The sequence below is a fragment of the Pelophylax lessonae genome (genome assembly GCF_965119305.1).
Source record: "Pelophylax lessonae genome assembly, chromosome: 7".
NCBI classification, from domain to species: Eukaryota; Metazoa; Chordata; class Amphibia; order Anura; family Ranidae; genus Pelophylax; species Pelophylax lessonae.
In genome coordinates, this window is record NC_138774.1 from 203,911,070 (window position 1) to 203,937,018 (window position 25,949).

At 44.3% G+C, this 25,949-nt stretch overlaps 1 protein-coding gene across 1 annotated transcript in view; it reads right to left on the bottom strand.

The window, feature by feature from the left end:
- LOC309560301 (cholesterol 7-desaturase nvd-like) overlaps window positions 1-2,320 on the bottom strand; it is a 48,697-nt gene extending 46,377 nt beyond the window's left edge. The window contains exon 1 of the mRNA XM_082263915.1: window positions 1,892-2,320. Coding sequence (XP_082120041.1) covers window positions 1,892-2,285 — 394 coding nt within the window. The 5' untranslated portion in view covers window positions 2,286-2,320. The remainder of the gene's footprint in view (window positions 1-1,891) is intronic.
- Between the last annotated feature and the right edge of the window lie 23,629 nt (window positions 2,321-25,949).

The following is a 25,949-nucleotide window of genomic DNA, read 5'->3' on the forward strand; positions in this document are numbered from 1 at the left end:
GGACACTAGTTCTTATAACCTGGGAGTCCCCAAATGGATTCCCGAAGGCTGCATTCACACCTGAGCGTAGCGTCTTTCTGGCATTTTGACCTTGGCATACTTTATTTTGGTTTTTATTAGCCAATAGAGAAAACTACCATCTGCTGCATCATTTGTTGCTAGGTTTTTCAGTTTTTATTACGTTTTTTTTGTCAGGGTAACGGGTTAAGGTTAGCGTTAGGATTAGGGGTTAGAGTTAAGGGTTTTATTTATTGTTTATTTTTTTGTTACACTGCTAAATGTAAAATAAACAAAAATAAGAAATCCAATAGTATGTAATAAATAACCCCTAACAAAAAAGGTTGAATTTAATATATTGTTTAAGGTTAGCGATTCATTATTTAATACATATTAACTTATTCTATTTATAATGATTTTTAGTTATTTGCGTATTTTACATTACTTCATAAATTACTATTTTTTTTATTTATTTTTTTACATTTTCAAATTGGAGTAAAAAATTGTGCAAAAACGAGCAAGTCGCGCATTTCCACTCATTTCTATGGGAATAAAAAATGCGACAAAAACATGCAAATCTGCCCAATTTGAGCTACAAAAAAAGCTCCGGAACTTTGTTGAAGTTCAGATGTTTGGTTTCAGGCAACTTGCAGAGGAGATGTGAACCAACTCCATAGAGAATAATTGTTCTCTTTCACCTCCAGCGTTTGAGCTTCAAGCTAAAAAATGATGGTGTGAATAGGGCTTTAATTTTCAGGACTTTACTCTCACACTGTTTGGCTATGGGACACGAAGTGAAGGGAAATCTTCCCTTCCAGTGTTTATAATCCTCCCTTACTCTATGCAAAATTAAAAAAAAAAATATTAAAGTTTAGCGGTTTGTTCTACTTCAAGTTCTGCTTTAGTAAGTGCAAACAAATTCAGGGCTGGTATAGAGGGACCTCTCCGAATGCCAGTCACAGTAAAGCAGATTTAAGTCCAATGCACATGGAAACTCAGTTTAGGCTGCAGAGTGCATGCTGGGAGTTGTAGCCCCTCATCCCAACAACATGATGGATGTGGAGCCCCTCAGAACCACTGCAGATGGCATGCTGGGCATTGCAGTCCCCAAGCCTCACTGCATTGGGCATTGAAGCTCCTCAGGATCACTGCAGCGGCCATGCTGGGCATTGCAGTTCCTCAGGATAACTGCAGCGGCCATGCTGGGCATTGCAGTTCCCCAGCAACACTGCAGCGGGCATTCTGGGCATTGCAGTTCCTCAGGATAGCTGCAGCGGGCATGCTGGGCATTGCAGTTCCCCAGCATTACTGCAGTGGGCATTGCAGTCCCTCTGCGCACTGCAGAGGACATGCTGGGCATTGCAGTTCCCCAGCAACACTGCAGCAGGCATGCTGGGCATTGCAGTTCCCAGCATCACTGCAGTGGGCATGCTGGGCATTGCAGTTCCCCAGCATCACTGCAGTGGGCATGCTGGGCATTGGAGTTCCCCAGGATCACTGCAGTGGGCATGCTGGGCATTGGAGTTCCCCAGGATCACTGCAGTGGGCATGCTAGGCATTGCAGTTCCTCAGGATCACTGCAGCAGGCATGCTGGGCATTGCAGTTCCCCAGCATCACTGCAGTGGGCATGCTGGGCATTGCAGTTCCCCAGCATCACTGCAGTGGGCATGCTGGGCATTGCAGTCACTCTGCCTAACTGCAGAGGACATGCTGGGCATTGCAGTTCCCCATCACTGAAGTGGGCATGCTGGGCATTGCAGTTCCTCAAGATCACTGCAGTGGGCATGCTGGGCATCGCAGTCTGCCAGCTAAGTATCTTTAAGCGCAAGGCAAGGCAAGGCAATGCTGGACTTGAACCCCCCCCCCCCCCCCCCCCCCAATCATGGTACTTACCGCAGACAGTGAGGTTGTGGACAGCAGCCGGCTCCAGGCGGTGGGAGTCGAGCAGGTGATACCAGCCATTGGGGTAGACCGGGGGTAGGTCGCCCTTCTTCCTCCTCCTCCGCACTTGGTTGGCGGTGTGGGCTTTGTCCCGGCCCCGCTCAGGTATGTAGCCCACCTCCTCGAGCTTCCGAATGAGCTCCATTGGCCGAGAGAGCTCCCACCATGCCCAAACCCCCAGAACTAAGAGGGAGAGCAGAAGGAGGGAGCCGAGACTACGGGCAGAGGGGTCCGGGACAGAGCGGGGCAGGAGACGGGCACCGAGGAACCCACTGCCAGCATTGGCCAACAGCACAGCACCGAGTACACAGAGCACCGCCAGCACGGAGCGCGGCACTGACTTCATCCTACCGCTACCTGCCAGCCACTGAGCGCGCCCCGCCCTCCGCCGCCCTCTTATCACCTTTCTCCATAGCAACCGCCCGCCGCTATACCGACTCTCCCCGCCCACTCCGCCTCACCTGTACGGACCGACACGCCCACTTCTCACTGTGCACTCACATCTATCACCTATGTATATGTAATTCCCAACTAATTGAGAAAGAATATAGCGCTTGCTGATATGTGCAGGAACTAACGGAATAAATATAAAATATATATTTTATATTCATTCCGTTAGTTGCTGCACATATCGGCAAGCGCTATATTCTTTCTCAATTAGTTGGGAATTACATATACATATACTTTGCATTTTTTATAGCAGCTGCTTAGTCCACACATTATTCCGATTACACATCTACCTTTAGCATACATCTGGTTAGGTACTCCTAGGCGCGAGAAATATATTCCACTGAATATATATATTTGCATCTATCACCTATACTGACATCATTCACTGTGTACTGACTATCACTGTATACTGACATCTATCACTATATACTGACATCATTCATTGTATACTGACATCATTCACTGTATACTGACTATCACTGTATACTGACATCTATCACTGTATACTGACATCTATCACTGTATACTGACATCTATCACTGTATACTGACATCTATCACTATATACTGACATCATTCACTGTATACTGACTATCACTGTATACTGACATCATTCACTGTATAGTGACATCTATCACTGTATACTGACATCTATCACTGTATACTGACATCTATCACTGTATACTGACATCATTCATTGTATACTGACTATCACTGTATACTGACATCTATCACTGTATACTGACATCTATCACTGTATACTGACATCATTCATTGCATACTGACATCTATCACTGCATACTGACTATCACTGTATACTGACACCTATCACTGTATACTGACATCTATCACTGTATACTGACTATCACTGTATACTGACACCTATCACTGTATACTGACTATCACTGTATACTGACATCTATCACTGTATACTGACATCTATCACTGTATACTGACTATCACTGTATACTGACACCTATCACTGTATAATGACTATCACTGTATACTGACATCTATCACTGTATAGTGACATCTATCACTGTATACTGACATCTATCACTGTATACTGACACCTATCACTGTATACTGACATCATTCATTGTATACTGACATCTATCACTGTATAATGACTATCACTGTATAATGACATCTATCACTGTATACTGACATCTATCACTGTATACTGACATCATTCATTGTATACTGACATCTATCACTGTATACTGACTATCACTGTATACTGACACCTATCACTGTATACTGACATCATTCATTGTATACTGACATCTATCACTGTATAATGACTATCACTGTATAATGACATCTATCACTGTATACTGACATCTATCACTGTATACTGACATCATTCATTGTATACTGACATCTATCACTGTATACTGACTATCACTGTATACTGACACCTATCACTGTATACTGACATCTATCACTGTATACTGACTATCACTGTATACTGACACCTATCACTGTATAATGACTATCACTGTATACTGACATCTATCACTGTATAATGACATCTATCACTGTATACTGACATCTATCACTGTATACTGACACCTATCACTGTATACTGACATTATTCATTGTATACTGACATCTATCACTGTATAATGACTATCACTGTATACTGACACCTATCACTGTATAATGACTATCACTGTATACTGACATCTATCACTGTATAATGACATCTATCACTATATACTGACATCATTCATTGTATACTGACATCTATCACTGTATAATGACTATCACTGTATACTGGCACCTATCACTGTATAATGACTATCACTGTATAATGACTATCACTGTATACTGACATCTATCACTGTATACTGACATCTATCACTGTATAATGACTATCACTGTATACTGACATCTATCACTGTATAATGACTATCACTGTATACTGACATCATTCACTGTATAATGACTATCACTATATACTGACATCACTGTATAATGACTATCACTGTATACTGACATCTATCACTATATAATGACTATCACTGTATACTGACATCTATCACTGTATAATGACTATCACTGTATACTGACATCATTCATTGTATACTAACATCATTCACTATATACTGACATCACTGTATAATGACTGTCACTGTATACTGACATCATTCACTGTATACTGACACCTATCACTGTATAATGACTATCACTGTATACTGACATCTATCACTGTATAATGACTATCACTGTATACTGACATCATTCATTGTATACTGACATCATTCACTATATACTGACATCACTGTATAATGACTATCACTGTATACTGACATCATTCACTGTATACTGACATCTATCACTGTATACTGACACCTATCACTGTATAATGACTATCACTGTATACTGACATCTATCACTATATACTGACATCTATCACTGTATAATGACTATCACTGTATACTGACATCATTCACTGTATACTGACACCTATCACTGTATAATGACTACCATTGTATACTGACACCCCTCACTGTACACTGACATCTATCATTGTATACTGACACCACTCACTGTACACCAGTGGCGGCTGGTGCGTTGGGGGTGCAGGGGCGCCGCCCCCTATCCATGCGTCCGGCCCCCTAATCGGCATGCGGGGCGCCGGACGCATGGAGTTCAATGTTTTTTTGTTTTTTTTTAATCACCTGATTAGTGCCAGAGGCTCTAATAGGCTTCAGAAAAGGGTGGACCCGGGGCGCAGAGCAGTGCGCCCCAAGCCCTACTGTTGTGTGACAATAACAAATGAAAATTCGTTATTGTCACACGGATCCTCCTCCTGGCCAATCAGGAAGTGGGTCCGAGACCATGCCATTGGCCGAGGAGGAGGCGGCGGGAGGACACGAGGAGACGCCGCCGCTGCAGGTAAGTGCACTGGTCTGTCTGCATTGAAGGGGGCATAGCATGCTGGTCTGTCTGCATTGAAGGGGGCAAGGCATGTTGGTCTGTCTGCATTGAAGGGGGCATGGCACGCTGGTCTGTCTGCATTGAAGGGGGCATAGCATGCTGGTCTGTCTGCATTGAAGGGGGCAAGGCATGCTGGTCTGTCTGCATTGAAGGGGGCATGGCACGCTGGTCTGTCTGCATTGAAGGGGGCACGGCACGCTGGTCTGTCTGCATTGAAGGGGGCACAGCACGCTGATCTGTCTGCATTGAAGGGGGCACAGCACGCTGATCTGTCTGCATTGAAAGGGGGCACACTGGTCTGTCTGCATTGAAAGTGGGCACGGCATGCTGGTCTGTCTGCATTGAAAGGGGGCACGCTGGTCTGTCTGGATTGAAAGGGGGCACGCTGGTCACTCTGCATTGAAAGGGGGCACGGCATGCTGGTCTGTCTGCATTGAAAGGGGACACGCTGGTCTGTCTGCATTGAAAGGGGGCACGCTGGTCACTCTGCATTGAATGGGGGCACGCTGGTCACTCTGCATTGAATGGGGGCACGCTGGTCACTCTGCATTGAATGGGGGCACGCTGGTCACTCGGCATTGAAAGGGGGCACGCCGGTCACTCTGCATTGAATGGGGGCACGCCAGTAACTCTGCATTGAATGGGGGCACGCTGGTCACTCTGCATTGAATGGGGGCACGCTGGTCACTCTGCATTGAAAGGGGGCACGCTGGTCACTCTGCATTGAAAGGGGCACGGCATGCTGGTCACTCTGCATTGAAAGGGGCACGGCATGCTGGTCATTCTGCATTGAAAGGGGCACGGCACGCTGGTCACTCTGCATTGAAAGGGGCACGGCACGCTCATCACTCTGCATTGAAAGAGGGCACGCTGGTCTCTCTGCATTGAAAGGGGGCACGCTGGTCACTCTGCATTGAATGGGGGCACGCTGGACACTCTGCATTGAATGGGAGCACGCTGGTCACTCTGCATTGAAAGGGGGCACTGTGGTCACTCTGCATTGAAAGGGGCACGGCATGCTGGTCACTCTGCATTGAAAGGGGCATGGCATGCTGGTCATTCTGCATTGAAAGGGGCACGGCACGCTGATCAGTCTGCATTGAAAGGGGGCATGCTGGTCTCTCTGCATTGAAAAGGGGCACGCTGGTCTCTCTGCATTGAAAGGGGGCATGCTGTGGTCTCTCTGCATTGAAAGGGGGCACCCTGTGGTCTTTCTGCATTGAAGGGGGCACAGTATACCTTGATTACTGAAGGTCCCTTTCACACTTTTGTGATCTCAAAGTCACGCAATTTTTTACAGCGTTTTTTGCCGCAAAGCAATACCTATTACATTTTTCTGTTTGCGCCCCCCCAAAAATTTTGAGCACCAGCCGCCACTGCTGTACACTGACATCTATCATTTTATACTGACACCCCTCACTGTATACTGACATCTATCATTGTATACTGACACCCCTCACTGTATACTGACACCCCTCACTGTATACTGATACCCCTCACTGTATACTGACATCTATCATTATATACTGACACCCCTCACTGTATACTGACATCTATCATTGTATACTGACACCCCTCACTGTACACTGACATCTATCATAATATACTGACATCTATCACTGTACACTGACATCTATCATAATATACTGACACCCCTCACTGTACACTGACATCTATCATAATATACTGACACCCCTCACTGTATTCTGACATCTATCATTATATACTGACACTCCTCACTTTATACTGACACCCCTCACTGTACACTGACATCTATCATTGTATACTGACACCCCTCACTGTACACTGACATCTATCATTGTATACTGACTACCCTCACTGTATACTGACATCTATCATTGTATACTGTCACCCCTCACTGTATACTGACACCCACACTGTATACTGACATCTATCATTGTATACTGACACCCCTCACTGTACACTGACATCTATCATTGTATACTGACACCCCTCACTGTACACTGACATCTATCATTGTATACTGACATATATCACTGTACACTGACACCTATCACTGTATAATGACTATCACTGTATACTGACATCTATCACTGTATACTGACATCTATCACTGTATACTGACATCTATCATTGTATACTGACATATATCACTGTACACTGACACCTATCACTGTATAATGACTATCACTGTATACTGACATCTATCACTGTATACTGACATCCATAAATAACAATTGCAGTGATAATGTGCCCAAACCCCTATTATTGTGTACAACACAATACTAAGAGAAAGATGGGGCTTTGTGTGGGCAATTGGAGAGAGGATGATCACAATTATCACACCATATAATTAATTAAAATTGCTCTCTTTATTGAACAGATATATATATATATATATATATATATATATATATATATATATATATATATATATATATATATATATAAAAGACAAAAACAAAATATACTATAACTACATCGAAAGACTGGATAAAAGAAAAACACATATGTAGAAATATATTCCCATGGGGAATGCTGATACAGTGTATCTCATTAGATGTTACGGTCTCTAGATAGCACAGTCTTGGGTCTCCAGCAAGCTGACGCGTTTCGCAACAGGGCTTCTTTAGGTCCAGAGAGACCAAGGCAGACCGATATTTCCAGCTGTGATACAGACCTTGGCAGACACATGCGTTGAGGGGCAGATCAGTATAGGCAGATATATGCAAGAGGTTATATACAATAGAATAACTGCAAATATGTAGATTTTGGGGGAGAATTCACAGTCAGTATCCTCTCAAAATTATCACGGGAACCCCAAGATTACAGGCACCAGATACGTTCTTCGTCTAATATTACATCAACATAAATGGGGTCTCTGTTAGAACCACTGTATACATGAGACAGATGCTTCACAGAGTACACTTTATATATCCATATGTATTGGCCATATCATAGACCTTGCCATCAAAGTGAGGGACTCCTTACATCCATCTTTGTCAGGCAGATCTCTGTGACAAAGATGGCAAGGTCTATGATATGGCCAATACATATGGATATATAAAGTGTACTCTGTGAAGCATCTGCATATACACTCAGCAGCCACTTTATTAGATGCACCTGTTCAAGTGCTTGGTAACAGATTGCTAATCAGCCAATCACATGGCGGCAACTCAATGCATTTAGGCATCTAGAAGTGGCGAAGACAACTTGCTGAACTTCAAATCGGGCATTACAATAGGGAAGAAATGGGATTTAAGTGACTTTGAAGCTGGCATAGATATTAGTGCCAGACGGGCTGGTTTGAGTATTTCAAAAACTGCTGATCTACTGGGATTTTCACGCACAGCCATCTCTAGGGTTTACAGAGAATGGTCCAAAAAAAGAAAAATTATCCAGTGAGCGGCAGTTGTGTGAAAATATCCAGTGAGCACAGGCTCATCGAAATTAGACAATAGAAGACTGGAAAAATGTTGCCTGGTCTGATGAGTCTCGATTTCAGCTGCGCAATTTAGAAGGTAGGGTCAGAATTTGGTGTAAACATGAAAGCATGGATCCATCCTGCCTTATATCAATGGTTCAGGCTGGTGGTGGTGTAATGGTGTGGGGGATATTTTCTTGGCACACTTTGGGACTCTTCGTACCAATTGAGCATCGCCACAGCCTACCTGAGTATTGTTGCTGACCATGTCCATCCCTTTATGACTACAGTGCACCCATCTCCTGATGGCTCCTTCCAGCAGGATAATGCACCATGTCACAAAGCTCAAATCATCTCACCACTGGTTTCCTGAACATGACAATGAGGTCACTGTACTCCAATGGCCTCCACAGTCTTCAGATCTTAATCCAATAGAGCACCTTTGGGATGTGGTGGAAGGGGATGATTCGCATCATGGATGTGCAGCCGACAAATCTGCAGCAACTGCATGATGCTATAATGTCAGTATGGACCAAAAGCTCTAAAGGAATGTTTCCAAAATCTGGTTGAATTCATGCCACGAAGAATGAAGGCAGTTCTGAAAGTTGTAAAGTGTGGACATTTTTTTATCCTAATGCTTTTATTGCATTAAAATAAAAAAGTCTTCTGTGTGTAGCACCCCCCCAGCACCCCCTAATACTTACCTGTGCCCCCTCTCTGTCCAGCGATGTCCACAAGTCCCTACGCCATCCTGGGACTCTCCCTCCTGAATGGCTGAGATACAGGCAAGGTGCCATTGGCTCCCGCAGCTGTCAATCAAAGTCAGTGAGCCAATTGAGGGAGAGGGGGCGGGACCAAAACATGGAGCTGCAGCTCGGTGTCGGTCCCCCCATAAAAAGCTGCTTGCTGTGGGGGCACTCGGCAGGAGGGAGGGGCAGAGAAGAAGGACCAGAGAAGTGGAGGATCCGGGCTGCTCTGTGCAAAACCAACTAAACAGGGGAGGTAAGTATGACATGTTTGTTATTTAAAAAAAAAAGACCTTACAATCACTTGAAGGCAAAAAGGGGTCCAACCGGGTACTAGCAAGGTGCACCTAATAAAGTGGCCGGTGTATATATATATATATATATATATATATATAACAAGATATACAGTATGGCTCCCGGGCTATCAAGTGGTGAAGATAATAAGAAAATGTGGAAAAAAGACCCAAATATATAGCGAGCAGCGCCAATATGGTGTGCCCAGACCACTAGATAAATAAGTATGAACAAGATGCTGCGCTAAGGTCTTAAAAGCATAAGAAATTAATGATAAGATAAATAATCAAAATAAAAAAAAAAAAAAATAATAATATCGAAGTGAAATAAAAAATGAAAGTGAATGAATTAGATGTAAAAACAGCACATGAAATATATATATATACAGTGTTCATCATTAATGAGTCTTAGATTGTAAGCTCTAACGAGCAGAGCCCTCTGATTCCTATTGTATTAAAGTGTATTTGTACTGTCTACCCTCAAGTTGTAAAGTGCTGCGTAAACTGTTGGCGCTATATAAATCCTATATAATAATAATTATATATATCTATATATATTTATATATAAATGAAGTTCAGCATAAATTGGTCTACATGGCTGTCATCCCAGAAGGAAGCCTCTTCTAAAGATGATGCACAAGAAAGCCCGCAAACAGTTTGCTGAAGACAAGCAGACTAAGGACATGAATTACTGGAACCATGTCCTGTGGTCTAATGAGACCAAGATAAACTTATTAAGTTCAGATGGTGTCGAGCGTGTGTGGCGGCAACCAGGTGAGTACAAAGACAAGTGTGTCTTGCCTACAGTCAAGCATGGTGGTGGGAGTGTCATGGTCTGGGGCTGCATGAGTGCTGTCGGCACTGGGGGAGCTATAGTTCATTGAGGGAACCATGAATGCCAACATGTACTGTGACATACTGAAGCAGAGTATGATCCCCTCCCTTCGGAGACTGGGCCTCAGGGCAGTATTCCAACATGATAATGACCCCAAACACACCTCCAAGATGACCACTGACTTGCTAAAGAAGCTGAGGGTAAAGGTGATGGACTGGCCAAGCATGTTTCCAGACCTAAACCCTATCGAGCATCTGTGGGGCATTCTCAAACAGAAGATGGAGGCGCGCAAGGTCTCTAACATCCACCAGCCCCGTCATGTCATCATGGAGGAGAGGAAGAGGACTCCAGTGGCAACCTGTGAAGCTCTGGTGAACTCCATGCCCAAGAGGGTTAAGGCAGTGCTGGAAAATAATGGTGGCCACACAAAATATTGACACTTTGGGCCCAATTTGGACATTGTCACTTAGGGGTGTACTCACTTTTGTTGCCAGCGGTTTAGACATTAATGGCTGTGTGATGAGTTATTTTGAGGGGACAGCAAATTTACACTGTTATACAAGCTGTACACTCACTACTTTACATTGTAGCAAAGTGTTATTTCTTCAGTGTTGTCACATGAAAAGATATAATAAAATATTTACAAAAATCTGAGGGGTGTACTCACTTTTGTGAGATACTGTATATTATATAGAACATACACACTCACACACGTGTTTGAGCTTTGAGGTGTACACCCTAATGCAATAAGCTGCGCACACCTTTGAATAGGACAATGGATGGCATCAGTCAGTAGAGCAGTGAACATGTCAGTAGGGCAGAGGCTGATGTCAGTAGGACAGTGGATGGTGTCAATCAGTAAAGCAATGGACGGTGTTAGTAGAGGAGTGGACTTTGTCAGTAGGACAGAGGGCAGTGTCAGTAGAGCAGTGGACTGTGTCAGTAGAGCAGAGATTGGTGTCAGTAGGGCAGTGGATTGGGGGGGGGGGGCTGTTGGGGGGTTTTGGTGAAGTATCAGACCCCTGATGTCTCACTTTTGAGACAGGGAAAGGGACTGAGGACAGAGATTCCCCAGTTCCTTTCTCTGCAGCAGTTGGTGGGAGAGGAGGGAAACCAGCAGAAATGGGGGGTAGTAGGGGTTGCCAGGCAGCAGGCGGCAGGGGGGATAAGCGCCACAGGGGGTGATGGAGGTGTGCTTGGCTATGACACCCCCACTGGCCTGTACTGACACCCCTCAGTGTACACTGACATCCCACTGCCTGTACTGACATCCCTCAGTGTACACTGACATCCCACTGCCTGTACGGACACCCCACTGTCTGTACTGACACCCCCCCCTTGTATACTGACACTGCACTGCCTGTACTGACACTCCTCACAGTACACTGACACCCCACTGCCTGTACTGATCCCCCCTCAGTGTACACTGACACCCTACTGCCTGCACTGACACCCTTTAATCTACACTGACATCCTACTGCTTGTACTGACACCCTTCACTGTACACTGACATCCTACTGCCTGTACTGATCCTCCTCACTTACACTGACATCCTACTGCCTGTACTGACCCCCCCTCAGTGTACACTGAAATCCTACTACCTGCACTGACTCCCCTCACTGTACACTGACACCCTACTGCCTGCACTGACACCCTTTAATCTACACTGACATCCTACTGCTTGTACTGACACCCTTCACTGTACACTGACATCCTACTGCCTGTACTGATCCTCCTCACTTACACTGACATCCCACTGCCTGTACTGACACCCTAAATTGCACATTGACACCTCACTGCCTATACGGACACCCCTCAGTGTACACTGACACCCCACTGCCTGTACTGACACCTCTCAATGTACACTGACACTCTACTTCCTGCACTGACTCCCCTCACTGTACACTGACACCCAACTGCCTGCACTGACACCCTTTGCTGTACACTGACATCCTACTGCTTGTACTGATGCTCCTCACTGTACACTGACATCCCACTGCCTGTACTGACACCCTCCATTGTACATTGACACCCCACTGCCTGTGCAGAAACCCCTCAGTGTACACTGACACTCTACTACCTGCACTGACTCCCCTCACTGTACACTGACACCCTACTGCCTGCACTGACACTCTTCACTGTACACTGACATCCTACTGCCTGTACCGATCCTCCTTACTGTACACTGACATCCCACAGCCTACACTGACAGCCAACATTTTACATTAACACCCTACTGCCTGTAGGTACACCTATCAGTGTACACTGACATCCCACTGCTTGCACTGACACCCTTCACTGTACACTGACATCCTCCTGCCTGTACTGATCCTCCTCACTGTACACTGACACCCCACTGCCTGTACTGACACCCTCCATTGTACATTGACACCCCACTGCCTGTACGAACACTCCTGACTGTACACTGATATCCCACTGCTTGTACTGACACCCTCCATTGTACATTGACACCCCACCACCTGTATAGACACTCCTCAGTATACACTGACACCCCACTGCCTGTACTGACACTCCTCACTGTACACCGACAGCCCACTGCGTGTACTGACACTCCTCACTGTGTACATTGACACCCCACCACCTGTATAGACACTCCTCAGTATACACTGACACCCCACTGCCTGTACTGACACTCCTCACTGTACACCGACAGCCCACTGCGTGTACTGACACTCCTCACTGTACACCGACAGCCCACTGCGTGTACTGACACTCCTCACTGTGTACATTGACACCCTACTGCCTGTAATGACACTCCTCAGTGTACACTGACATCCCACTGCCTGAACTGACAGCCCCTCTGTACACTGACTCCCTACTACCTGCACTGACTCCCCCTCACTGTATACTGACACCCTTCACTGTACTACTGACAGATCCCACTGCCCATACAGTATTTACACTGACTACACCTGACATTTCTACTATTCACTGTAGTACTGACACCCCCTACGTGCACTGACATTCACTACATCTGATATGTCTATCCATGACACCCCAACATTTGTACAGTCACTGCAGCCTGTGATCAATAGGGATGATCGAACTTTTCAAAAGTTCGGTTCGACCAGAACACCCGAACTTTCCGAAAGTTCGGCCCGGATTTCAGAACCCCATTGAAATCAATGGGACCCGAACTTCGGTAATCAAAAAACACCATTTTGAAGCCCTAAAACCCAATAAATGCCCCTAAAAAAAGTGCCTAGGGTTCTGAGTCATGCCCCAGGGACTATTAATCACACAAAAAAAGTTCTTAAAAATTGTCATTTTTGATAGAGAGCCAATAATTGAAAAAATTATTGAAAAAAAAAAAAAAATGAGATTTCTTTGGATTTAGTATCTGGGGGGGTCTAAAAGGTGTACCTGTGAAGTTTCAGCTCTGTAGCATGTCCAGAACCAGAAAAAAAAGTTTGTTTGTATTAGAATTGCAATAGAACAGGCATATGGCTCCGCTATTTTCACACCTTGCCGGTTTAGTAGCAAGCGTTTTTTTGGGCATTTTTTTGGGGGTCTTTGGAGGCAGGCATAACATCATAACTTCTGTGTAGGGGTATATATACACACACACATGTATGTATATATACATATACAGATATATAGGTGTGAAAGTAGCAGAACACTATGCTTGCGCTAATGAAATAGTTAACACCCATATGGCTTCTCTGCTATAACACCTATATATGTGTATGTGTATAAATACATATAAGTGTGTGTGTATATATTCCCCTATACAGAATTTCAGATGTTTTGCCTGCCTCCAAAGACCCCCAAAAAATGCCAAAAAAAACGCCTGCGCCAAAAAAAACGCCCAGGTGTGTTGTTGCAGGCGGTTTTTTGGGCATTTTTTGGGGGTCTTTGGAGGCAGGCATAACATCTGAACTTCTGTATAGGGGTATATATACACACACACTTATATGTATTTATACACATACACATATATAGGTGTTATAGCAGAGAAGCCATATGGGTGTTAATTATTTCATTAGCGCAAGCATAGTGTTCTGCTACTTTCACACCTATATATGTGTATGTGTATATATACATACATGTGTGTGTGTATATATACCCCTACACAGAAGTACAGATGTTATGCCTGCCTCCAAAGACGCCCAAAAAATGCCCAAAAATGGCAGCTACAAAAACACCCAGGTGTGTTTTTGCAGCAGGCGTTTTTTTTTAGCATTTTTTGGGGGTCTTTGGAGGCAGGCAAAACATCTGAAATTCTGTATAGGGGTATATATACACACACACTTATATGTATTTATACACATACACATATATAGGTGTTATAGCAGAGAAGCCATATGGGTGTTAATTATTTCATTAGCGCAAACATAGTGTTCTGCTACTTTCACACCTATATATGTGTATGTGTATATATACATACATGTGTGTGTGTATATATACCCCTACACAGAAGTTCAGATGTCATGCCTGACTCCAAACATGTCCTCAAAAAAGCCTTATAAATGCCTGTAACAAAAAGCAGGGTGACAGGGGCGAAGCCACTATCCGGTTCTATAAGTGTTCTAAGAGAAACAATCTTTTCTCTATAGCGGTCACCCTGAAATAGAAGGGTTTTGTCACCCTGCCATAGCAGTCAGAGTCAGTTAACTACACTACGGTCCCCTTACACTTAACACTTTCCCTACAGAAACTAGATTATTAAATCTAACTATAGTGGAAAATAGTACCCTAACTACACTAGATATCCCTTTCCTCACACTAATAATTGATAAATGACACTTTGAGAGCAGAAGTAACAGAACTGCTTCCACTCTCTTCCACAGCCCTGTATTAAAATGGTAGAGATTTGGCGGGGTTATCTTATATACTGGGCGGCGTATTCACTAATGATTGGCCTCTGGACCCCCTAGTCACTCCAATCACATTCCTAGCATTCTCCTGCCCCCTCAATTGGCTTTTACTGATGGTTCTGGTCCAATCACGGGCTTTTAAAGCCCAGTTCCTGTCCCATTGCATTTTGGTCGGTTCTGGTTGCCGAATTCCGAACTTTTTCAGCAAAAAGTTCGGAATTCGGCCGAACCTCGAACAGTCAATGTTCGGGTCGAAACGATGGTCGACCCGAACCGTTCGATCATCCCTAGTGATCACACCTCTTCTTGGTATGGAAAAGATCTATGCAATAGAATTGTTATGTCGAAGGTATAGAATTTCCAGGTCTGTGTTATAGAATTGTTGTGCCTGTGCTATAGAATTGATAGGTCTATGTTATAGAATTGTTGTGTCTGTGTTATTGAATTATTGTGTCTTTGTTATAGAATTGTTGTATCTGTGTAAGGGTCCTTTCACACGCCCCCGCTCCGTGTGTCCGCAAATCATCCTATTTTTTTGCGGATGATTTGCGGACATCAATGTAAGTGAATGGCACTGCGGATGTCAGCGAAATACCATCCGCTGACATCCGATTTTCCTCCTTTCAGTTCTGTTCCGTTTTTACGAATGGAACAGAACCCCATTTTTCCATCCGTGTAAAAAACGGAAAGGAAGGAAAATCGGATGTCAGCGGTGTCATCCGCTGACATCCGCAATGCCATATACTTACATTATGTCCGCATATCATCTGCAAACGGATGGGATGATATGCGGGCACACGGAGCGGATGACAGAAATGTCATCCGCTCCGTGGAAAAAAAAAAAAAAAAGTCCCGCAGCGGACTTAAGCAGCGGAGCGGCCGTCTGAAAGGAGCCTTATAGAATTGATAGGTCTGTATTATAGAATTATTGTGCCTGTGTTATAGAATTGATAGGTCTATGTTATAGAATTATTGTGTCTGTGTTATAGAATTGCTGTGTCTGTGTTATTGAATTGATAGGTCTATGTTACAGAATTGTTGTGTCTGTGTTATTGAATTGATAGGTCTATGTTACAGAATTGTTGTGTCTGTGTTACAGAACTGATAGGTCTGTGTTATAGAATTGTTGTGTCTGTGTTATAGAATTTTTTGCCTGTGTTATAGAATTGTTGTGTCTGTCTTATAGAATTGATAGGTCTATGTTATAGAATTGTTGTGCCTGTGTTATAGAATTGATAGGTCTATGTTATAGAGTTGTTGTGTCTGTGTTATAGAATTGTTGTGCCTGTGTTATTGAATTGATCGGTCTGTATTATAGAATTATTGTGCCTGTGTTATTGAATTGATAGGTCTGTGTTATAGAATTATTCTGCCTGTGTTATAGAATTGATAGGTCTATGTTATAGAATTGTTGTGCCTGTGTTATAGAATTGTTGTGTCTGTGTTATGGAATTGATAGGTCTAGGTTATAGAATTGTTGTGTCTGTGTTATAGAATTGTTTTGTCTGTGTTATAGAACTGATAGGTCTATGTTATAGAATTGTTGTGCCTGTGTTATAGAATTGATAGGTCTATGTTATAGAATTGTTGTGCCTGTGTTATAGAATTGATAGGTCTATGTTATAGAATTGTTGTGTCTGTGTTATAGAATTGTTGTGCCTGTGTTATAGAATTAATAGGTCTGTATTATAGAATTATTGTGCCTGTGTTATAGAATTGATAGTCTATGTTATAGAATTATTGTGCCTGTGTTATAGAATTGATAGGTCTATGTTATAGAATTGTTGTGCCTGTGTTATAGAATTATTGTGCCGGTTTTATAGAATTGATAGGTCTGTGTTATAGAATTGTTGTGCCTGTGTTATAGAATTGTTGTGTATGTGTTATAGAATTGTTGTGCCTGTGTTATAGAATTGTTGTGTATGTGTTATAGAATTGTTGTGTGTGTGTTATAGAATTGTTTTGCCTGGGTTATTGAATTGATAGGTCAATGTTATAGAATTATTGTGCCTGTGTTATAGAATTGATAGGTCTGTGTTATAGAATTGTTGTGCCTTTGTTAAAGAATTGTTGTGCCTGTGTTATAGAATTGTTTTGCCTGTGTTATAGAATTGATAGGTCTATGTTATATAATTTCTCAAATGTAACTAGTAGCTGATAACATGAAATCACATAAAATCAAATTCATTCAGTGATTTCCTATATTTTCTAAATGCCCCTCAATAACAGTTATCAGCAGTTACATAAGCCTCTGAGAGCACAGCAGAGTAATGGCACCAGCCACCAATCTTCTTTTGAACTGTGTGGTTTTGTGGTATTTGCTCTATTACTTTCCTCTGTGTTGTGGTGTTTACTGAGGAGTGCATATGTGCTAGCCTGGAACGTAAGCCACACTCTATTCACATACACTTGGCAAGCGGCCGTAGCTTGAGGTGTGTGTTACAACTGTCTAACACAATGGAGGAAATGAGTGATGATGAGGAACTGTCACAACTCTGAGCAGTGGTATCACATGCACAGTTACTCTTTAACCAGGAATCGGAACCACTCTTATCAGTCATAATCAACAAACACGATGTCTTTCCCTGCTTTTTATATAACAGGTTACTCTGGAAATGACTGTAAAAGATGGGTAGTAGTTAAAGTGTATATCAATTTTTATGTTTACTTTTGGATAGAGTAGGGCAAGGGTAAGCAACCCCGGAGAGGTAATCTACCAGAACAACATGGGAGAGATCAAAAATATAGTTTTAAGGCGATAATCTAGTATGGAATCAATAAAATGTAAGAATTGTTTGAGGAGTCCAGTGGACAATAGGAACGCATAGTTCAGGGGTCAGTAGTAGGTAACCCAGAGTTCAGAGGTCAGTAGTAAGTAATGCAGAGTCCAGGAGGTCAGTATCAATGTGTCATCCCAAAATATCATATTTTGAATATGCACTATATTACCAAAAGTATTGGGACACCTGACCTTACACACAAATGAACTGTTATGGCATCCTAGTGTTAGTCCGTAGGGTTGATTATTGAGTTGGCCCACCCTTTGCAGCTATAACAGCTTTAACTCTTCTGGGAAGGCTGTCTACCAGGTTTAGTAGTGTGTCTATGGGAATGTTTGACCATTCTTCCAGAAGCGCATTTGTGAGGTCCGGCACTAATGTTGGATGAGAAGGCCTAGCTCACAGTCTCTGCTCTAATTCATCCCAAAGGTGTTCTATCAGGTTGAGGTCAGGACTCTGTACAGGCCAGTCAAGTTCCTCCACCCCAAACTTGCTCATCCATGTCTTTATGGACCTTGCTTTGTGCAGTCATGTTGGAACAGGAAGGGGTCATCCCCAAACTGTTCCCACAAAGTTGTAAGCATGAAATTGTCCAAAATGTTTTGGTATGCTGATGTCTTAAAAGTTCCCTTCACTGGAACTAAGGGGCCAAGCCCAACCCCTGAAGAACAACCCCACACCATTACCCCCCCTCCACCAAATGATTAAAACATTTTTTCAGGCTGCTCTGGCCTGGTCCTGTGATCTCCTCTGTCAGCCATCAGTGACAACTGCTGGAAATGATTAGGAGTGGTGATATCGACCCATATGCTCCCAGGGCCCATCCATTGTCTGCACCCCTCTTCTTCCCTGCAGCAGCCACAGACTGACACAGCAGAACCAGATCAAGTGACTGGACCGAAAGCGGGCTGAAAGTAGGTAAGTATATACATCTTACTTACTCAGGTTTGTCAGCATAGGTGTTGGAGGGTTGGGAGGGTTTTTTTTTTTTTTTGCTTAAAAATAACAAACATGTTATACTTACCTGCTCTGTGCAGCCCAGATCCTCCTCTTCTCGGGTCCCTCGCCGATGCTCCTGGCCCCTCCCTCCTGTTGAGTGCCCCCTACCGCAAGCAGCTTGCTATGTGGGCACTGAGCCAAGCCGCAGCTCCCTGTGTCCATTCAGACATGGAGCTGCTGCTAGGCTACGCCCCCTCTCTCTCCTTATTGGCTTACTGACTTTGATTAACAGCAGCGGGAGCCAATAGTGCTGCGCTGCTGTTTCAGCCAATGAGGAGGGGAGTCCCAGGCAGCCGGTTTCTCCTGCACATCGATGGATCGAGATGGGGTTCAGGTAAGTATTAGGGGGGGCTGAGGCATGCTGCTGTACACAAAATGTTTTTTATCTTAATGCATAGAAACCTTCTGCCTTTACATTCACATTAACTGCTTCCTGCCCGGCCAGGGTGGGTGCTCTGTTGCTATGGGAGGATGTACCAACGCCCAATCACAGTGATCACAGTCACAGTAGTAAGCAAGGCTGTCATTCATGACGACTTGCTTACTGCTGTGGTGATCTTTGTGATTGGTAACAGCAATCACATGATACCAGGGCCAATCATAGGCCCTGTACTGTGTTATAGATGAGACCAATCACAGCATGACAGTAGTAATCAAGGTTTAATGAATAAAACCTTTGAAGAGTGTTACAGATTGCTTATTATATTGATTATTACTGTAATAAGCAATCAGGGTGTAATAAAAAAAATCCCTGATCACCCCCAGTGAGAGTATGTAAATATAAAATGTAAAAAACAAATATTAACTCTTATATCACTGTATGTCAGTGCTGCCATTATTTCTGATCACCTCCACAGCAGTACAATGTAACCAGGCCAGTGCTGCCAGCCAGCATCCCTAATCACCCCCACACCAGTCAGTGTCCCGAATCGTTGCAGCCCACTCATAGTTTCCCTAATTACCCCCATCCACTCAGAGTGTCCCTAATTACCCCAGTCCACTCTCATGTCCCTAATCCCCGCAGTCCACTTATCACCACCACCCACTCAGGGTGTCCCAGATCATCTCTGCATCTAATTACTGCAGCCCACTCATAGTGAGCCTAATCACCGCCACCCATTCAGAGTGTCCTTATTACCCAGTCCATTCACATGTCCCTAATCCCCGCAGTTCACTTACAGTGTCGATAATCACCACCACCCACTCAGGGTGTCCCAGATCATCTCCGAACCAGTCAGTGTCCCTAATCACTGCCACGCTCTTACAGTGTCCCTACTTATCGTCGCACCTGTCATATTGTATTGTTACATTGTCCCTGATTACTGCAACAACAGTTACAGTGTCCCTGGACTCAGCCACACTAGTTGCAGTGTCCCTGATCTCTGCCACACTAGACCCAGTGTCCATGATCATCGCCACACCAGTCATATTGTCTCTGGTCCTTGCCACAGCAGTTACAGTGTCTCTGATCACTGCCATACCAGTGCAGTGTTGCCTCTGCGTGCTGCCTGTACCAAGCCCTGGCTTGTTTATTGACCAATTTCTTCCTGCAGCTTGGAGCGATCCTTTGCCTGTTTGCTAACAATGTCTCTGCCTACAGCCTGAACTTTCCCATCTGCACAAGACACAATGTCCAGTATACATTTAGCCCAGACAGTGAAAAAGTCTCACATGTGGTATTGCCATACTCGGAAGGAGTAGCAGATTGTGTTTTGGGGTGTAATTCTAAGTATGCCCATGCTGCATGTGAAAAATATCTTATTCAATTGCCAACTTTGTGTAAAAAAAATATTTTCATTTTCGTTCTGCAATTTTCCAAAAACTTGTGGCAAAAAATGAAGTCTTCAAAAGACTCACTATGGCTCTTACAAAAAAAACCTTAGGGTGTTTAATCTCGAAAATGTGGTCCATTTGAGGGTGTTTCCACTGTTCTGGTGCTCCAGGGCTTCCAAAAATATAAGTAGTCAGGAAATTAGCTGGAAACTGTATGACCCTAGAACACCTAAAGGTGCTTCCTTGGATTTTGGGCCCCTCTATATGGCTAGGCTGTGAAAAAGTCTCACACATGTGGTATCACCATACTTGTGGCAAAAAATTATATTTTCAAAAGACTCACTATGTCTTTACACTGTCCCGTTAAAAAAAACATTTGATCACTTTTATTCCTATTACAAGGAATGTAAATATCCCTTGTAATAGAAATAAGCAGGACAGGTCCAAAAAGACCTCAGATCTCATATCTACACTTAAAAGCAATAACATTTTTTTTTTAAAAATGTAATTTTTTTGGTAAGCGGGGAAACTGACCGGGAAGCAGCGGGAGGGGGGTGGGCACCTCTGCCGCTGCCCAAAAAAGTGATCCCATGGCAAATCCACCACTAGGACCACTTTTATACTAAAGCGGACCGCCAGCTGTGTGAGAAAATTTCAGGGTTATGGCAGGTATCTGCTGCCATAACTCCAGTACCTAACGTCAAATTAGCGACATAAATACACAGTGGGTGGTCCAGGAGTGGTTAAAAAAGATGAGGAAAGGGGATAAAGAAGTTAATACATATAATTATGTTATATAAAATTTGAACTACAAATTTTAGATCTAGAAAAACGAATTCTAAAACTAACTAGGGCAGCTTTAATTTTTTTTACGATTTGAAACAGTTAGAATCTTGTTTCTGATACAAAGCAAACATGATCAAACACAAATATGAAAAGTTTATATACAAGCTAAAAAAAAAAAAAAAAAAGCTAAGGGAATAAAGGAGATAATAAAAACTAAACTAAAGAAGAAAAAAAAATTATAGCCAACTAAGTGTCCTGTAAATAGAAAGCCTCAAGGTCCAGCAGCCTTTGCTCCTGTCCCAGTTTTCAATGAACTGCCACGGTGCTGTGGAGTATCTTTCTTCATGTCAGATTGTATCATCACAAGGGACATAGCTTAATGTCCCTTGTGCTGAGGTCTCTTCTTTTAGGTGAAATCCACATCCGTCTGTGTCCCCCTCTCACCCCCACCCCTGCTGCTGTAATCTTAAGGGGGGGGGGGGGGGTAACAGAACTAAGGGGCTGTCACAGGCTCTCATCTAGTGAGCCCGACAATATCTGTCATCTTTGCACAGCTTCTCCATTCATAGAACCCATACTACAGCTGCTATGAATGAAATGCAATCTATTAATGGAGGGGGCAGAACTATCGATCATTCGCCCGTCCTCCATTCCTAGATCACATTTCATTCATAGAAGCTGTAGTACGGCTTCTATGAGAGCCTGTGACAGCCTAGTTCTATTAACCCTCACTACATCAGAAGAGTCATCATCAGCACAAGGACGCATCCTACTAACTAAATTATGTCCTTTGTGATAATTTTTCTGTTTTAGGGTTTATTCATTTATTCTGGCCATTAAAATGAATTAATGCTCAAGCGCTTGATGGCTATAAATGTCCCCAAACGCTTGTAAAACATGGTTTGCAAGCATTTACATGTGTTAACTAGCGTCAAGCATTTTGTCTGCCAATACTCTGCTGCTCCTGAGTGTGCTGGAAATGGGTTTTATTTCTGCCTCTAAGGCTGGGTTCACACATATGCGAATTGGGTGTGGGTTTCTCTGCATCCAATTCGCATGACAGGCAAGTGTGCCCGGCTCTCAATGACCGTGGTCTCCATTCAAAAAGGGTCCTGTGTGTCTTTGGATCTTATTCAGGTGCAAATTCAGACAAAAACTCAGACCTGATTCGCACCTATGGGACTCACCACGTTACCAAGTGATACTGCAGTGCTGGTTTTGAAGTGCTAGTCTACGACCAGGATGCACTAGGTCGATGGTGCTCGCCAGTTCACCAGAAGGTTGAGCTACACTAGTACCGACACTCTGCTGCATACGAGAATCATGCGGTTGTTGCACCTCAGCAAAAGAAGAATGGGGTTGGGGTACTTCTGACCTTAGCAGGAACCTCTACTCCGTCATCAGAGCTATCTGTAAGGGTGCGGCTGCTCTCTATAGGTTAGAATAGCGAGCCTGATTCTGACAGTGACAACTCCCCATTGCTCTCATCTGTCATGCTCAGTATCCTGCAGACCTCTTCACTGGTGTACCTTTCGTTTGACATTTTGGCCAATAAATTTACAGGTACCTAGTGTGACTCACAGGTAAAAAAGCAACTAATTGTCGAGGACTGTTTGAACCACTACCAGTGGCGTAGCGTGGGGGGTGCAGGGGGGGCCGGCCGCACCGGGCGCAACATCTGGGGGGGCGCAGTGTCACTCTGTCTGTCTGACTCTGACATACACAATTCACACACTGTCTGCGGCTGCCTCCATCTTTAGGCTGGGATAAGTCCAGCGCGGCCGCCCTATGGCTGAAAATGGCGGTTCGGGGTGGGGCGAGGCTGAACTGTGCTTCACCTGTCCATTGGTGTAGGGTGGGTGGTGTTGCAAGCCAAGCCTCGCCTATGCCGTCTCACGCTGGTCATTCTGCATTGAAAGGGGGCATGCTGGTCATTCTGCATTAAAAGGGGGCACGCTGGTCACTGTGCATTGAAAGGGGGCACGCTGGGTTCTCTGCATTGAAAGGGGGCACGCTGGTCACTGTGCATTGAAAGGGGGCACGCTGGGTTCTCTGCATTGAAAGGGGGCACGCTGGTCACTGTGCATTGAAAGGGGGCACGCTGGTTTCTCTGCATTGAAAGGGGGCACGCTGGTCATTCTGCATTGAAGGGGGCACGCTGGTCATTCTGCATTGAAAGGGGGCACGATGATCTCTCTGCATTAAAAGGGGGCACGCTGGTCTCTCTGCATGGAAAGGGGGCACGCTGGTCTCTCTGCATGGAAAGGGGGCACGCTGGTCACTCTGCATTGAAAGGGGGCACACTATACCTTGATTACTGAAGGCCCCTTTCACACTTTTGTGACCTCAAAGTCGGGTTAGGGGGCGCAAATTACTTGCCTTGCCCCAGGTGCTGACAACCCACGCTACGCCACTGACCACTACAAAAAAAAAAAAAACTACTAGTGCTAGCATTGATCAGACCTGACTCTGCTAATGCTTCGGTTTTGTGTGCTGGATATTGATAGTGACAGTGATCTATTGATACTGCACTTCTTGGGGGCTGGGCGAAGGGGCTAAACGCAGGTGCTGGCAGGTGTCAGGGCTGATCCTGCAAACGCCACTTTTTTGGAAGCACTAAAGTATTGGGGACGGTAGTATAGTTCTAATCGGATCAAAGAAATTGATCAGTTCAGACACTATACTAGTGGCAATCAAAGGGTTAAAATCTGATGATATCTGGGATTGACCCTAACTGACGCTGGTGCTGACTCTAACTGGTGTCACTGGTGACACTAATACAGTGATCATAAAAAAAGATCTATACACTTTACTAGTGACACTGTGACAGGGAGTGAAAAGGGTTAACTGGGGAGCGATTAAGGGGTTAAAAACTTATTAGAAAATATGTGGCAGGACCCTGACGCTATATTAAGACTGACACTGACGCTAACTAGCGTCACCTGTGACACTAAAACAGTGTTTAGTAACTTATCTGTATACTGTATATAGTGACACTGTGACAGGGCAGTGAAGGGGTTAACTGGGGGTGACCAAGGGGTTAAACCTTTATTAAGGGATATATGGAGGGTACCCCAAACCTGTCTAGGACTTCTGCTGGTGCTAACTGGCGTCAACAGTGCCACTAATACACTAAAATCACTGAGAATGCAGCCTATCGATTACCTTGAAACCAGTGACATCACTGAGAATGCAGCCAATCCATTAACTAGAAAACAGTGACATTGACATCACTGAGAATGCAGCCAATCCATTAACTAGAAAACAGTGACATCACTGAGAATGCAGCCTATCCATTACCTAGAAATCAGTGACGTCACTCAGAATGCATGCTATACAGTCACTGAAGGCAGATGGCATTGATAAGAATATAGCCTATTTACTAAGGACTGGTGATGTCTTTAGAATGCACTCCATCCATTGACACAGAGCCGGTGACATCTCAGAGAATCTTAGCTAATGATGTCACAAAAGGAGTTTCTGGCAGCCAGGGCCGGACTGGCCAGGATACCGGGAAATTTCCCGGTAGGCTGCCTGCCCTGGGGCCGCTTTGGACTGTGGGCACTAGCTGCTGCGGTGCCCAGGACCAATCCCGGGCGGGTGGGGGTGGCCGGGTGCACAGAAGAGCGGGACGGTGCTCCGTGAGCTGAGACAGAGGGGAGGAGCGTCAAAGTCCTCTTCTCCCTCCTCCCCTCCTTGTGTATGACACAGTGGCATAATTATAGCAGCCTGCAGGGGGCCCGCACAGGTCCTCTGTCAAGTTTGGACATAGCTTGCCTTAGCCGGAGCTGTGGGCGGAGCTGGGGGCGGTCCTAGGTACGGAAAACTGCTTGTTACTTGTCCACACTGTGGATACAGCTAGCACGAGGGTGTATAGGCGGGCAGGAGGGGCAACATATAGGAGAACCGATCTCCTCCATTCTCCCCCTGGCTCCTGCAGGGCTTTCAGTGGCTGCAGGGGCGGGATCATTTCTACCATATTGTGAAAAACTAATTTAAAACCCGCGCTAATGGATGATCTCTTAAACTTAAAGTTTCAAGTGAAAAGGTGTAAATTAAAAACGTGTATATAAGGTGCAGCTGCTGCAACACTAAGAAAAGCTTAGGGAAAATGGTAAACACAAAATTACACAAAACAAAGACCTTCTTCTTTGAAAAC